Source organism: Cryptomeria japonica, chromosome 6 (assembly GCF_030272615.1).
Source record: "Cryptomeria japonica chromosome 6, Sugi_1.0, whole genome shotgun sequence".
Taxonomy (NCBI): domain Eukaryota; kingdom Viridiplantae; phylum Streptophyta; class Pinopsida; order Cupressales; family Cupressaceae; genus Cryptomeria; species Cryptomeria japonica.
The window spans coordinates 2,530,545-2,548,472 of NC_081410.1; the positions used below are offsets into that span (position 1 = coordinate 2,530,545).

The window sequence follows — 17,928 nt, forward strand, 5'->3', positions numbered from 1 at the left end:
AAAAATATTTTGAAATAGAACACACTTTGAAGCACTCCAAAATGGTATCTGGAGAGGGCTTCCAATGTGAGTTGGTGCATTTTATCCTCCTAGTACCACAAGGTGGAAGCAAGTCCTCTCAAAAATTGCATTGAAAATTATGCCTTTAGGTTGCTCACATATAGATGCAACCCAAAGCATAAGTCCAAGCTAATTAGTAAACAAGACTTATCCTCAACCCCATTTGTGGATCTTAAAAATGTAGAGGATTGGAGATGAAGAAACTCTCGAATATGATCCTTTGGCTCATGATATGTGCTTGCTATAGTCTATACCTCTTGTATTTATGCACGATGAGGCTAGGTAATGTGTATTGATCAATATTCTATCTCCTCTATATGTATTTCCCAAATTCAAGGCGAACTCCTAATAAGCTCCCAAGATGCAAGTATATGCTCTTCTACTACAAGTGGATCCTCATGGCTTGTAATTTTTGAGGTCCATACTCGGGCTACTCATCTTGGTGAAAACTCTCAAAGTGATATGACCCTTCCTTCCATTTCCTACACCTTATTTTCTAACCCACACCTCATAGTTCCTTTACCTCACTTCCTATCATTATTACCTTCCATCTACCTTTCATATCCCCTATCTTAACCTCCTCCACTTTCCTACATCATATCCTACACCTTAACCTCATACACACTTACTTTTACTTCACCTACCTAACCCCATTCCATCCTTCACATCCTTTTATCTCCCCCCATTCACTTTCCTACCTTCCAAACCCCTAACATATCCTAACTTGCTCTTTTACCATTACATCCTTCATCACTTACCTCCCTATCTTATCCTAACCCACACCTCATAACCTTATACCTCTCAACTTCCATTTTATACCACCTTCCTAACGGTACACTTATGCTCCCCTCCAAAACATCGAGAAAAAATAGCACTTGATCACTACACATTGCTCTCACGGTTCTGCAGCGGGGATTTTCTGTCACTACCATATATACCAGCATCCATAATTAGGATATATTTTACATGATGGCACTCGATCACGCAGATTTAGGTCATCCATCCCCTTAATTAGGATATATTTTAAATATGGAAAGTAGTGTTAATATGTTTCAGGCTAACTATATTATTCATTATTTAAAATGCAGTGTTTAAATAATACATGATTGTAGGATTGTTCAACGGTTTAGGTCTTGTAAGAAATTCTTCTATTAAATCAATCATATCATATTACAGAAACCTCTCACCATCTTTGCTATTGCCAATTAATTTGATAAATATATAATAAAATTTGAATCTAAATATTTGAATATGTATAACAATGAATTTGTTGATTATACCCTACCTTTTTCCTGCAGCGACTAAACTATTTCTACATCCTGCAACAATTAAACCCACAGGGAACTATGTCCACCTCCCTCCTTCGTGTTCATCGGGGGACAGCCCCTACCTACATGTTCCCTATTGTGATCCCCTAATATGAAACCAACTGGAAATGAAAGCGATTAAAAGTCACCTGTGATAGATACGGAGAGCTCAAACCACTGTCCGCAGTTGGCGCTGGCGTTGGGGAGTCGACCTCTCGATTGGCTAGAGTTGAAGCAGCAACATCAACATCGAGGGGTAGGGAGGTAGGGCCCTGAAGCATCCTTCTTCAATTATTGTATAGAAAGTGGCCAGCCCTGTGATCATTTCGAACCGAGTCCGATAAGTCCCAAGCATGGGTCGAAAAAGGAGGATTGCCATGGTATTCGACCCTACTATTAGAAGGGTGTCCAGCATCGCTTTTCCCATCAAACCTGCAGTCCCCGGGCTGCATTGCGCTACCCATGCTTAGGGAATTTGGTTGGTCAGATCGCTGTTTCCCATGATCAACCAACAAAGGGACGCTTATGCGAATAGTTGTGGTTGATGCCAATGAAGATGGATAGAGATTCAATAGTGAGTGTCCGCCTCCACTTCCACCGAATCATACTCCATCACCACTTCCAGCCTGAGTTGTAGAACCAACTGGTTTCACACCAATGATCTTCCCCGCCACAATTAAACCCACAGGTTCGCTACAGAGGCGAGACGAATGAGAGGCGAGATTTTGTAAAGAGGCGGGATTTATGAAATGACTTGGTCTTTTCTTTTTTTTTTAAGTAATGCATGCGGTCATCGGAATTTCGACGAATGCAGGCACTTTTTCTAAAAAAACCCAAATGTCATTACCAATTCCTTCTCTGTCGAAACCAAATGTTGCATTATCATCGAAATTCCGACGAAATCGGGGAAATCGGGCATTTTTTCAAAAAAAAATCAAGTTTGATCACAATATACCTTCTCCGTCATAAACCTCTGTCAAAATTTTAGGCTAAATGTATTAGTGACCTAAGATTGGTTAGCCATTCATAATAAATCCCCCCCTTTTCACCCTTTCCTTCCATAATAAATCGGGTCCAATCTACAATTGGGGCAAAATCCTAAATCTAGTGATGGAAGTGGTATCCTGAGCATTGCATGTTTTAAGGAGCATCGTCTTTTCATTTCTCCTCCTTTTCACGCACAATCCGCAATAAAAGATCACTTGCACTGCCAATCCACAATAAAGTTCTGATCTTCTTTGCAATAAAGTATCAGTTTCATGGATTTAGTCAGTTTCAGATGAGACACAAGAAACAATGGGCTTTCAACAAATCAAATCTTTCAGCAGACTTTGGCAGCAAAATGGTTTTTCAGCGTGATCTGTCCTTTATCAGGATGAGAACATTGTGACCAAATCAAACATGTTAGCATATGTGGCAAGAAACACAAATAACTTGAGGATTTCATTATATGTTGGTGTCAAGCCTTGGTTTTATTTTGATTTTATCTTTTGGTGACATGTCTTTTAGCTTTTTTGGGATGTCTTTGACTAGAGATTATATCTCCAAGATGTCTTTGACTAGAAAGGCAAGGATGGGATATGTTCACCTATTGTTTTATTGTTTGTGGATTGTCTCTTAGTAATGTCATGGCTTGTCCAAGGATATGAGGATACTGTGGGTCTAGTGTGAACTAAGGCATTCCTTGTTTGTGACTATCTGATCTCCATGCAAATGGGTACAATGACTTTCTGGGTCGAACCTATACCTCAATTGTCATAACCTATTTTCCATAATAAAGCTCAATAATGATAATAACACAAGAAGCTCTTTCACTTCCATATCTTCTACCTTTCATCCCCCCTTTTCTTGATCAACCTCCATTGTCCTTCATGAGTCCGTGTAGCCCACTCTCACATGACTGAGTATAATGACATGCCAAAATATTCTGCATTTCATTCATTTGCATCGCTACATGTTAGCAATTTTCATTATATGCATACATTTATAAATCATAATCGCATAACATCATGCACACACCACTGATTAGCATATCATATATACATTTGCATTCTCATCATGTAAATAATCATAGCATGTCATACATCCATCTATAGTACATTCACATTTGCATCATGCATGGCATATAAAACATAAAAGAATATTGCATTTCATCATGTACATATTTTTCCTCCATATCACAAGCATCATAAAATCATCATAAAGCATATAGAACATCACATAGGAAAACATGCATATAGCTGCCGCAAGGATGGATCATCTCATATATATCAAAATAATATGTGTCATGCTATAATAATATCAAAATATCTCATATGGCTACAAAATCACCCAAAGGTGTCTACATCATCATACAAAAACTAATACAAAATGGGATCCAAGAGAGCTATGATGAAAACCTCCCTCGAAGCCAGCTAGCTTCAAAGGAATCTGAGCTCCCGAAGGACTAGCCCCTGGATCATCTCGTCCGTCCCCTCCTACAGACCCTACGAGACCATCTTTTCACCAAAGAAGTTAACAATCTTGTATTTGCCTAAATCTCAGGCATATAGATAATATGTCTCAATCCCATCACCCTGATCAAGGCATGGTCCTCAGCAGTCAAATCTGTTCGTAATCGCAGTGTCACAAGGAATCGCTCTCTAGACTCAATCTGGGGTTTGAGCATACCAATTCGATGAAAATGTCATCGCACATACAACAACATTGTCAGATGTCAATTTTGCAAGAGTCAAAAAACAAAGGATGTGAAATGGCATAGCTTTCGCTGTTTTGCGTAGTCTAAATATGAAGGATGCGAAATAGCGACAAGTACTCCAACACCCAATCAAATCAATTGTGTCAATCCTAGTGGTACTCATGCTCATCACATAGTGATGCTTATCTTATCCTATCCTAGCATAGTGGTACCTATGTCCATCATATGGCGTTGCATCCTAGTGTACATGTTTGTCACATTGCACTTAATCCTATTCTTGCTAGAGAAGTCATCGAATTTTATCAATTCGATGACTTATCCTACATTCATCTTAGCAAACCTACCTATTTTAGGGCACTTGTTGAATCCTCTCAGCAGTTTATTCAATTGACAACATATGTTTATCACAAAATTGTCAATTCTAGCCTTCTTTCCAGTTTTTCTTTTCTAGGGCACCTTTTTAAGTGAATCCCCTCAACAACTTATCCAATTGGCAACAAATGTTTATCACATAATTACCAATTCTAGCCTTGTTTTCAGTTGTCTTCCCTAGGGCACTCGTTTGAGTGAATCCTCTTAGCAGCTTATCCAATTGATAGCGTATGTTCATCACAAAACTATCAATTTTGTCCTTTTAAGACATAGACTCGATTCTGTTGATTCCTCTTGAGTCAGTCTTTTTCCCGTGTGACCTTGTCACCCTATCTCGTTAGTCTTTCCTAGTCTTTCTCTCTTATCGAGAGATTGTCTGCAATCTTTTCAAACATTTTCATCCAATCTCTTGAGGGGGCATATCATTCCTGTCATGGGGCAACTTTGTATTAATTTATCTTATCTTCTTTGAGCCAATGTGACAAGCTGCATTGTCTCAAAGAGGGGTAAAATGTAGACACCTAAAATTGTCCTGTCTAATTAAATAAATATTTTATTTATTTAATTATTTTATCCTAAGTCTTCTATTAATTAAATAAATCTTTATTTATTTGATTAATTCATTAATCTTTTTCTAGGCCTTTTCTAATTTAAATAAATACTTTTATTTATTTAACTTGTCCTTTTCCTAAATTAAATAAATATTTTATTTATTTAATTGATCCCACTTCCTCTATTAATTAAATAAATATTTATTTAATTAATTAATTCATTAGCCTTTTCTACCCATGACACATGTCATTCTTCTCTTACCTACCCCCTTTATTATTTTCTTATTTTCTCTACCTACCCTTTAATCCTAGCCGACTATTTATCTTTACACCTCCTAATCTTATCCCTCCATTTCCTACAATGTTCTTTATATAAGAGGATGCCCTCTTCCTTTTCAATCCTAATTGTCTAATCAATGTGTCTAATCAATCTAGCTAGTTAATCAATGATCTAATCACCTAAGGACATAATCGATCTTATGCAATCAAGCCTTCTCGTGATCAAGCTATCAACCGCATTTCCGTTCTTTATTGAGATATTGTGCACACATAAAATCTGAGAGCAAATATATCAAACAAGATCAATGTAGATAGGAAGAAATGAAGATTGAAATCCTTCTTGACATGCGAATGGTATATTTTATTTTGTTATTGTTTATTTGCATGATCTTAGGTATCTTCATTTGTGTATGGTGGATTCTTTTCATTGTTAGGCTAGGGTTTTGTGGTTGGATTCTTGTTAGTCTTTCAATATTATTGTTTTCATCATCCATTTTTACCATATACAGAGGGGATATGTGAGATTGTTAATGCAAAGGTGACCAATAGGAGAATTAGTTAATTTTTAAGGTGGGATAATGAGATATATAATGAATGGACTAAATTAAAGCCTCCACCTGGTAATATTACTAGAAAGATAAATTTGAGGATGGAGGCAAGGTGCATGGTGCTCAAGGATGAAATATATAAGATGAATTTTGATGGGGCAACTAAAAGCAACTTGGGGGCTATACGGATATGTTGCATAATTTGAGATAGTTGTGGCTCATGTGTTTGGCTCCTTCTTAAAAACATTAGTGTGGCTACTAACAATGAAGCAAAGATGAAGGCATTATCCAGGGGGTTATGGTTATGCAAAGAAAAAGGTATACAATGTGTCAACATCAAAGGGGATTCACAACTATGTGTGAATGTTGTAACTAGAGGTCAAGCTACAAATTGGAAGTTGAAACAATGGGTTGGTAGATTCAAGGAAAGTTTAAATGATATTTGGGATTACAATATTACCCATGTCTATTGAGAATCAAATAAGGTTGTGGACTTCCTTACAAATGCTAGGGTAGAAATGAAAGACAAGGAAATTGTCACTAGTTCCCCAATAATGTGGCCAAATTTGGAAAGCATAATTGATCAAGGAAGGCCTTCAATGCATGTCCAAACCCGCAAAGAGATCAAATGAAATATGGGATATACTTTAATTAATAGTTTGAGAGAAGATCTTTACTCAAAATAATCTTGGAGATGGTGGATTTATTGATAATCTCTCCTTTAACAAATTCCCTTGCCAGAAAACAAAGATTAACTTAGATTAGCAAAAGGAAAGGTTGGGATTCATGAAGGCACTTATCACCATCAATATACTTAGATTAGGAAGGATACAAAGAATATGTTAGAACCAAGTAAAGGCTCTCCTCCAAAGAGTGTCCTATTTTCAGCAGTCAAGGTTTAGATACATGATTAAGAAAAATACTGAAAAGATATGGAGTGTCTTGCTATTTTTAGTCAAGGAGTGGTAAGAGGTCTGGTTACTTGGTATGACAAGATTGAGAAAAATCTTGATAAAGATATAGAGTATCCTAGTATCTTTAGCCAAGGACTAGTAACTAAGTTCGATCATCAAATCAAACCAATTAGGACCCTCGAGATAAGAACATGTGAAGGTAAAAGAATGCACAATAGGCCAGAAGAGTCAATAAACGAAGGATTATCATGTAGAGGGTATCTTTACCTCAAGGTAGACTGAAATATTAGGTCATTTCATGATTGATGGATATGATGGTAATCTCAATAACCTAAAAATTAATAGAGGATAGAAACGCTGTGAAGGTGTAGAGGAAGATAAGGGAGTGCAAAGGGTTAAGAATTAGTGTTCAATAGATCGCATAATCAAGATAGCGTTCATATTCAGAGCCGATTGCTCATGCTTTGTTGAGACCAAGGATGAATAATGCTATAGTCTCTTTAAGTGTAATAAAGACAAATTCAAGTGAGCTATTTACATGGTTGCAGGGGGCATATTTGGAGGAGAAGACCATGTCCATGATGGATCAATTTATAAGCACTTGTTTGCTCCTAAATTATATAAACATTGGAATCCAGGGATTGGGGTTTCCGAATAGGCAACCTGTTGGTGATAAATCATAATTGGCCTATGGTATTAAATACATTATATGAAATTGAGGAGGGATGGATCACAAGATTATTGTCAACAATATTTGATATGGATAAACAAGGGATGGAAGATAAAGGGATGGAAGATAAAATGAGGATGGCTTGGTCTATTTTAAAGAAAGGTGTGGAGAAGAATGACATGTTAGAATTGATCAATTTTGTCGATGAGATTGTTCACCAAGACAAAAGTCAAATGGGTTTTAGATTATGGTGCTAGGATGATATTTTCCGACACCAGTTAAGATGATGTAATCTTTAATGTAACTTTATTTAATATTAATACAAAGGGAGCTACCACCATTTTAATTTACATTTCTATCCAATTTGTGGCAAATTTACCAATTCATCTAGCATTAATAAACTCTTTTATTGAGGGGATGACCCCACAACGTAATGGTTAGCTGTGGGCCTCCTACATGGGAGGTCTTGGGTTCAAGTCTACTCGACTGGTTCTTAGCTCCAAGGGAAAGCTAAATGGATGTGACTTATTAAAAAAACTCTTTTATCAACACACTAGATGTAGGAGGTTGCAATGATTATGCCAAAAGTTAACCTTTGAGTTAAAAAAATTAAGAAGATTTTTTTTTTAAATATATGATTTTGAAATATTGGTAGAAAAAAAATTTATACTTATATATGTCATATAATAACTTATATATTTAATTAAACATCTATCAAATGACAATAATAACATATTGGAAGAAATTATAAATAAAGAGTGGAAATTAATTACTTAAAAAATGGAATTGAAAAATAAAAAATAGGTAAAGACAAATATCTACCTAAAATATCATCTCTATGATCTTCTCACCCATGAAGTTGTAAGTAAGAAAAATGATAATCAATTATGAAATCTCACTAATCAATAATTGAAATCTCTTTATATCTTCCTACCTCTATCTTCCTTTCCTTTCTCCCTCCTTCGCCCCCTCCCTATCCCCCTATAGATCTCTTTATTTCTACCTTTCTTCCTTTCTCTTCCCATATATAATATATATCCCATTATGACATACTACATACTCTAAATTATTATCATTAAATTCAATTCTCACATTCTTCTTTTATATATATATTTTAGTATCTTTTACACAAGTACTAATTACATTTTTTTTGAAATCAAATTCAATTACATAGAATCATAGCATTTTATATATATATTCTATTCTAGAATATTGTGCACCAACGATGTAGCTATGTCGACTTTGTCTGCATGCATATTATATATTCCCCCACGTCAAATTGGCGAAGATTTAACTTTATTCCTACCTATAACTCAGCAGTGCGCACACGATGCCATCATTAGTGCGTCTTCAATTTCCTTACGCTACCCAATTTCTGCTCTCCAAATTTTGCTCTTACAATTGCAGGACGATCGATGGGCGAATTGGCAGTGGAAAAGAGAAAGAAAATCATAATCGACACCGATCCTGGAATAGGTAATAATTGCATTTATGAATCTCAAAACATTATTAGCGTAACGACTATTAATGCATAAATTAGGTTATTGATTAAGAGAACGTGTTTCTGAGAAAATTGTTTAGAAAATTTCTTACAAACATTTTAGATTGCACTTCGAGATATTAGGCAATAAATTAATAAAACAAGTTTCTTCAAAACGTTTGAAATCGTCAACGTTTTTAATCAGAATCCAATATATGAATTAGTATAATAAATATTATAAACTAGGTCACGAATTAAGAAAATACTGATTTCAAAGCTTGAAATCACTATGATCCATGTGTGCTCCGATAAGTTGATACAAAAATTTTCACATAGTTTTCTCAGAAGATTTTTTTGTTCTTGGTAAATTAGTGATTATGACCATCCTGGTTATTGGGAAGTCACATAGCTCCGGGATCCATGTGTGATCTGACAAGTTGATACAAGACTCCCAAACAGTTTTTTCAGAAGTTAGTTTTGTTTTCTTGGAGAATTTATGGTTATGGCCATCCTGGTTGCAATGGTTTTTGGGATCTCACCAGCGTGACTCAAACCTTTGATCCAATGACGCAGAAGTTAATTTTTTAGTTTTACTGCTGAACCACAGCCCTTAGGCAAGAATCAAATCTTTAATAGGTTGTGAATGTAAAGTATATTTATAATTGGCCAAACGTATGAAATTAATCCTGTGTATTTAAGAAAATATTTCAATTTATAATTGACTTATTAAGTTCAGTGACAGACTTCATGCATTTAAATGTTCTTGTTGCTGTTCAGATTACTATTATCCCTCAAATAGATACATTCGTATGGTGGGTACCTTTTTTTTTTTTTTTTATGTATACTTATGAGGCTATATTCTTGGAAGTCAAAATACTCCGACAAAGCCATTTGGACACTCAGCCCTCTGGGATTGTGCCTAGATCTTATATCTTGTGACATTCTGTATAAAAAGCCATGCCAGTAGCATTGTGCTGTAGGCCCTGTTCATAAGATAGTGAGTACTAAATGGCAGCATAATGTTGTTGTTGACTTGGATTTCTTGGAGTGCTTAACATTACATCTATTTAAAATAAAAATTTTGCAGTAAAAACTATGTTGAATTTTAAGCTTTAGTTTTTTTGGCATATTGTTTGAAAATAGAAGAAGCAAGCATAATTTGGAAATGCTCCATTTTGTCCAAAATTAGATGAAAATTACAATTGGAGACTTTACTTTCTGAGTTAATAATAATTTCATACGATGCAACTTGCAGAAAATGCTGGCTAAGAAGATTTAGGATCACTGCCTCTGATTATGGCAGCAGGGCTGTATAAACCGAGAATATTTGTCAAATAGGCTTGATTATGGTATTGGATTTGAAGTGGAGGGATTGAGCATAGGTTTCAAGTCAGTCTTTTCCTTTGTGAATGGCTGTTTAGGGTGAAAGTACACTGATGTTTTTATATTTTATCAAGCAGACTGTAAAATTAAACTATTTTATAGATCATGTCTATTTGTTGGTGAGGAAATTAAGTTCTAAAGGTTTTGAGTGGATCTTTGAACTACGGAGCACAGATGATACACATTGATTGAATCACTTGAGGTTTTTAACTGCTTTTGGTTTGTTCCCTCTAACTATGTTTACATTGTTTTAGTGAATTGCTTTTCAAAACCTCTGGTTCTTTTTGACTCCCATTGACCTATTTCTAAGGTTTGTAGACATTAATGTAATTCCTCTTTCTTTTACTTTCGTTATGCCAGTTTAGTTTGAAAAGAGCTCTACCTTTCCACTAGTTACCTTGGAAGCCCAAAACAATGATTTCGAAATTTTGTGAGTTGAGTCTGTTATGAACCTTTTTCATTTGATAGTAATGACTAACTAGCTCACTTCCCTCTTTTCTATTACTAGGCTTCTTTTGATATGTTAGTCATGTAATTACATTAGTATGTTAAACCCAAAAATAATTTCACTCTTGGTAGAGCTTCCAAATCTTCTCAAAAGAGCTAGGGAGAAAAAAGAGTTATTATATTGAGGAGTTCAATCCCACATATGATTCTTTTCAAAAAGTGTACATAAAGTCTTTTATCCCTTGGAGGGCCAAAATCCTTATTGTTCAATTGAGAACTAACTCTCATCAACTTTGATGTGAAACAGGACAATAGAAAAGGCCAAAAGAAATTTGGGAAGAAAGGGTTTGTATCTTTTGTACTTCCGGGTCAGTTGAATCTGAAAGACACTTCATTGTGGAGTGTGATGCTTATAGAGACATCAGAAGCAACTATGATAATGTTTTGATAGCTGGCCCTTGGTTCAGCCTTTTCAATGAGGGGTCCGTTGAGAAATTGGGGGAGCTCATCATCACCTTGTATAGGAAAAGAACTGAAATGCAAAGGTCAATGATGGCAAAGCTGACTGTCCCATAGGCTTTCAATGTTTAGCCTCATGGACGTTAAAGTTCTTCTTCATCATCTTTTCTGGTCATTGTCCGTCAACACCAAAAATATACCAATATATGTAATGTAAGTGAGGGGGTCTAATGGGTTAGAAGAACTTAGAATAGACATTTATTAGCATGGGTTGGGATGTGCATTTAATAATATAAAGTATATGTTGATGTAATGTACTCATACTTATGGACTAGGATGGATGTTACACTAAGATAAAAGTAAACATATGGTGATATGAGGTGACACATCTCACTTGGAGAATATATCCTCACTTAAAAGTGAAACTACGAATAGAGGCTTGGGCTTATTGTCAACGAATTGCTGTATGTGTAGGTGGAGCTTAGCATGAGAATTCTGGGAGACAATGTATAACGCAAATCAAGAGGATTGTGCTTTGCCCTTGTCCAGATGGGTTATGGGCCCATTTAGGATAGGGAAGCATAATGTAATATTGCAGATCTACACAAATAAAGAAACTTTTATGTGTTTATGCACTCTTGAGTGTATATGTTGCTATTTCTCTTATTTCATGAATAAATCCCTTAATGGAGCTTGCACAATTAGGTTTGTAAGTAGACTAGAAAATTTATGGCTCTAGTCATGAAACTAGATGGAGGTTTTGGCTCTCTTATGCATTTTGGGTAATTCTGTTATTAATGGGACTTTGTCTATTAGTCTCTTATATACTGGGGCATGTGTGCCCAGTCTTTGAGTATGTTACACACTCATCTCAAGTGTAGGTTTGCAAGGTGATAAAATGGGTCAATGTTGTCTTTCCTTGTAGGAAGGTCAGTAGCATCATCACCACAGTTTTTTTGAGAATCCATGGTGTTTTCTTAGGGCACTTCATGCCTTTTTCACAATCTGAACTGATATTGTTTGTGACTATTCTTTAGACCCTAAGGCATGGCATTTCTTTAATTTGGTCTTAAGTTTAGGTTTATTCTACCCTTTGGAATCACACCCTAGTCTTTGGTGCGCCATCCTACCTTTAGTGTTTTACATATATTCAGATCAAGGGAGTCTTGTTCAAATAGCAGGACATCAGTATTCAGCCTCACTATTGCTTGAGTTGGCTAGCTCTCATAGCCCATAAAGCTACAAGGGTTGTTGGTTCTTCTACTTTGCTCTTGTAAGCCTCAACTGCATCACATTTTCATGGGCATTCCTTTTGGGCCTACCAGCGAGATGTAGTTAAGGAATCACTAGCACTTTTCTCAGATTGCAGGACGTTCCTCTCATTATACTGTTACATAGTCTTGGCATCTTTGAAAATTTGTGTGGTCTTTGCATATTTCTTCTTGGAGCTTGCTTGAGGAGAATTACATTAGTTGGGAAAAGTCTTCATGTTGCATGATTGCTTTCTCTGCAGATTTGAGGGTGTGAGCATCATAAGTTGTCATTCTCATGTTAAATTTGCATTAGGGATTTACATTTTCTCTAGTGTATTCCTATGTTGCCGGGTTCTCCTATTGAGGCCTCCCTATTGCACAAATTCAGTTCTGACATGGGTTCAGGTTTGGGTTCAAGACTGCTTTGGGTTTGCCTAAGGTCTGGCCTGAGCACCTTGGGTCTTCTGTGGGTCTGTCCTGCGTGAGCCTGTGCCATATTCACAAATAAAGCCCCCCAAACCCCAAAAATATCTACAAAATGGCTGGAAATTTTCTGTTTGAGGATGCAGAAAGCTTACAAATGAAATTTTTTTACCATATATTTTTTTAGAGTGCAGGAATCAGGTAGCCCCCCCCACAAACTGCAGTGCGTCAGGTAAATTTTTAATGAATCTTTTACCACATTGAATGTTTATTGCAAAGTCTATTATAATAAGGGGATAGGTGTTTGTCTTCGGAATGATAGTGAGTTGAAATGTTCTCCCTCCTCTGAGCCGGCCTGAGATTATGGGAAGAAGTCCATTGTAGATAGGGATCTATTGAATGGAGTTCAATGCTTTTGATCAATGAAATGCTATCTGCCTTTGTGGGTTATCTGAACTGTCAAATTGCTTTGGTTGATGTCTAGCTAATGGACTTGCTGATACTATATTTTAAGTGAGAAAAGCAAGTATATTATTCTCATTTGCTGGAAGTGGAATTCATGTGTTGCAAGATTTGCCATCATCTTGATCTTATGTTCTTTAAAGCTATTATATTATATTAATAATATTATAATTATATATTTTATTTTTATTTGATATTATAATTATATATAGAATATGATATATTTATATAAATTTAATATTATAAAATTATACTAATAAATTATATAGAATATATTGCATTTGTAAATTTTAATCTAATATTATATTATAAATTTTTTATATTTATATTAAATACATTATGTTTATACTTTTTAAAATATTTTATGTATATATACATGGCCATACCAAACCCAAACTCAAACACTGGGGAACACTTTATTGCGAACCCAAACTTAGAATTGTAACTTAATCCAAACCCAAACTAGCAACTTGGGTGCATTTATATCATATTGTTCATGCCATAATAGCAAAAATCTTTTCAAGAGTAACTTGGCAAACCAAAAGTGTAATGTCCCCACTCTAGCAGATTGACCAAGTATATGTGCGTTAGCCTAGCTCTACATGGTCCCGAGGGCTAACGAAGGGTTTAAAGGGATCCTGGAGTGTTTTGGCCTAGTCATTTCCAGTTTGGGCCAAAACGAAGTTGATTTACTTAGTTTCAGGCATACTTACTATTTTTTAGTAAGTCAGCAGGACACAACGGGGGCTAGTTTTGGTGATTGGATTTGATACTCCTTGGCGAGAGCTTTCCGACGAGCTATCACTCACGCTATTCGGAGTCCGATTGCTAATATATTTTAATGCCTGAAGTTTTATTAAAGTAACATTTAATTTAATTGTAAAATATTAAAGTGTTACTTTAATATTTGTTCTATGGAGATATGTGTAAATCAAAGGGGCAACCAAGGGAGACATAAGTGAATATTTTAATATGTTTTATATTGAACATGTTTTATCCCACATTGCTCGAGTGAGTTGGGTCGCCCCTTGGAGAAAGAATAAAAAGGAGCTTTTGTGGCTTCATTGGGCAGGTGGAATATGAGAAGAATTTGGTGTGTGAGTTGCAGATCCGTTCTTGGCATTAGAGGACGTCTATCCTCTCTTGTGACATTCTAGACGTCATTCCCTTGGGGTTTGGCCTTTGGAATCCTTTGCTATCAGCTTCATTTACAGGCAGATTGGGTGTTTTTCCAGCTACAAGCAGCAGCATTATTTGGTTGCATTTCCAGCTACAGGCGGTGACACTATTCACGTGGGTACTATTCACGCGACACTATTCACGCGGGTACTATTCACGCGGCACTATTCACGTGGGTACTATTCACCTGGCACTATTCACGTGGCACTATTCACCTGGCACTATTCATGCAGCACTATTCATGTTACTGTAGCAGCAGAATTAGAAATTTTGGTTGGAACATTATGTCAAAATGCTGGAGTATTTAGTGAGTTGAAAATAACCTGCTATGTATTTGATTTTTGTTAATTCTGGAAATAATATTATAACAGCAGTAATTCAATTTCCAGCTTGCCTATTATTGTAGATTCTTTTTAGTTCATGTTATGTGGTTTCATACCTGTGCAAAGACTTAAAACACAAAAAAACATTGAAACATTAAACGGAGGAATAAGGAGTTGGCTGCAAACTGTTTGACTAAATTCCTATCAGCAGTGGGGTTAGTTTTTGGGCATTCTAGGGTGCCCATTACAGTGGTATCAGAGCAGAAGATTCTACCATCTTGTGGGAAACTTTCACCAAAACATATTGCAGAAATAAAACAGGTCCAGAATGTATGATTGAGCATGCGACAGGGGCATTATAATTTTCGCAATACCAGGGCCAGACAAAATAGAAATCCGGATAGTCAGAGTGAGCAGTCTAGTTCATCCGTGCAGGTGGACATAGAATCCAGTCATACAGACATAGAGGAAATATTCTTCGATCAGGACAGCAGTATGGGTGACCGAGATGAGAGGAATATCGTTCCAGATTAGGGGGAGGTAATGTTCAGACAGTTGCTGGGTACGTTAGAGCAAGGGCAGCGTATGCAGCAGGAGCAGAATAGGCAAATGGACATGATGTTGTAGCTTATGGCTAGACAGATGGGCGTTAATATTAATCTAGGTGAGGCCAACAATGGAAACAATAACAATGGGGGAAACGATAACAATAGGGGCAATGATAATAATGGAGGCCGAGGCAACAACAATGGCCCTGAGAATAACATTAATGGTAACAATGGACATGGCAACAATGGAATTGAGGCGGATAACTTTAGACACATTGCACACCCAGCTCGAACAGCGAGCTCGAGACCTCTTCTACCCACCTTTCCACCTAGGGATCCGATTCAACCAGTGAATGAACTGCAGATTACTGAGTTACAAGGTCAGTTCAGGAGGGACTGGGAGGCTAGTGGACCCGAGTTTCAGGCAGATATTTCCCTCAGAGATTATATGGACTTGAGGATGAGACATATGCCTAGAGCAGGAGGGAGGAATCAGAATTTTGAGCTGAGGAAGAAAGTTGGAAAACTTTCCTTGCCTTATTATGATGCTTCAGGGAAGATGACTGCACGAGCTTGGGTGCAGAAGGTAGATACATACTTGCAGCTAAATCCTATGCCTGAGGATGAGGCTATCAAGTATGCGGCTATGCATTTGGACGGCGTTGCGCATGAATGGTGGCATCATGGCATGGTGACTCTAGGGCATAATCAGATTACATCCTATGAGGAATTCACAGAAAGATTGATTGAGAGATTTGACACTAGGGATCCCGAGTTACATTTCAAGGAGCTAGCACAGTTAAAACAGTCAGGGTCAGTGGATGCTTACATCGTCGAGTTTTAGCGTTTGTCTATACTTGTTACTGATATCTCTCCTAGGAGATTGGTGGTGTTATTTTGTGATGGGCTTGCTGATCCATTACGTGGTTGGGTGAAGGGACATGATCCACTCACCTTAGCAGAAGCAACTAAAAAGGCATGAGATTTAGCCCCTTCGGTATACAAAGGAAAATACCATTCAACAGATTCTTCCTACCGCAAGGACAAAGACAAAAAACCATTTCAGAAAGAGTATAACAAACCCAAAGAAGGATCAAAAGGACTAGACAGTGAAACCTTGAATGAACTTCGAAAGAAGAAACTGTGCTTCCAGTGTAGAGAGCCTTGGGACTTATCTCATAAATGCCCTCTCAAGGCTAAGGCAAATCAAATGGAGTATTTTTCAGCAGAAGAGTCAAAGTCAGAGGGGGAGGATCAGCACTCCGATTCAGATGAGGGTAACATGATAGAGGAGAGCAGCATTCCTAAGGATGATAGATCGTTGGCACGCTTGACAGGGGCCCAAAAGGCAATCACATTTAAGGTCAGGGGTACTATCCAGGGGCAGAAAGTGATATCTCTCATTGACACTGGGGCTACACATAACTTTATAGATACACAGTTGGTAGCTAGGAGAGGTTTACAGACAGAGGAGCATGATGGTTTTAGGGTCATGGTGGCTAATGGCCAAAAGCTATTATGTACTCAGAAGGTTTCAAATCTTCACATTAGATTTGGAGATGACTATGAGTTGGAGGATGATTTCTACGTTGTGGACATGGGAGATTACGACGTCATCCTCGGTATGACATGGATGGCATCGCTGGTTGAGTTCACTTTCAACCTAGCGAAGTTGGAAATGAGGTTTCAGCATGTGGGTAGGACTGTTGTTCTCAGGGGACTTTTAGATGGGAGTTGCAGGGTAGTCTCTTTGAAGAGAATGGAGAGACTTTTTCGACATAATGACACAGAGTGGGCAACAGAGTGCTTAGTTATGCCAACTTCATCGGAGCTTCGGGTGAAGAGTCATCCACCAGATAGACAGGAGATTCTTGACAGGCATGCCAAGGTATTCAGTGATATTCCTCACGGGGTTCCTCCTGACAGGGGTGCAGAGCATGTTATTGAGCTCGAGGAGGGAGCCAAACTAGTGATGATCACTCCCTATCGTCATCCTAAGAAACATAAAGATGAGATAGAGAAGGCAATTAAGGAGTTGTTGGAAATGGGGCACATCAGGCCTAGCAAAAGCCCCTTTGCTTCAGCTGTGGTTTTGGTAAAGAAGGATGGGACAATGCGCATGTGCATCGATTACAGGGCACTGAATAAGAAAACAATTAAAAACAGGTATCCCATTCCTAGGATTGATGAGTTGATTGATGAGTTGCATGGGGCATGCTTCTTCACCAAAATTGATTTGCGATCCGGATACCATCAGATCAGGATGAGAGCAGAGGACATTGAGAAAACAGCCTTCCGATGTCACTATGGCCACTTTGAGTTTATGGTTATGCCATTTGGACTAACCAATGCACCCGCTACATTTCAGAGTTGTATGAACCAGGTATTCAGGGAGCAGTTGAGGAGATTTGTCTTGATCTTCTTTGATGACATCTTGGTCTTCAGTAAGACCTGGGAGGAACATTCACAGCATTTGGAGGAGTTATTATCTATCCTAGAGAGAGAGTCTTTATATGCCAAGGAGTCTAAGTGTGAGTTTGGTATGACAGAATTACTATACCTTGGGCATATT

General features: G+C 37.2%; 1 protein-coding gene across 3 annotated transcripts in view; it reads left to right on the forward strand.

Moving 5' to 3' along the window:
• Positions 1 to 8,711: 8,711 nt before the first annotated feature.
• LOC131077547 (probable uridine nucleosidase 2) overlaps positions 8,712 to 17,928 on the forward strand; it is a 64,651-nt gene continuing 55,434 nt past the window's right edge. The window contains exon 1 of one of the 3 annotated variants that reach the window (XM_058015063.2): positions 8,712 to 8,875. In XM_058015063.2, the coding sequence (XP_057871046.1) occupies positions 8,815 to 8,875 (61 nt within the window). In that variant the 5' untranslated portion in view covers positions 8,712 to 8,814. The remainder of the gene's footprint in view (positions 8,876 to 17,928) is intronic. The other 2 variants (XM_058015062.2, XM_058015061.2) reach the window with 2 other exon arrangements.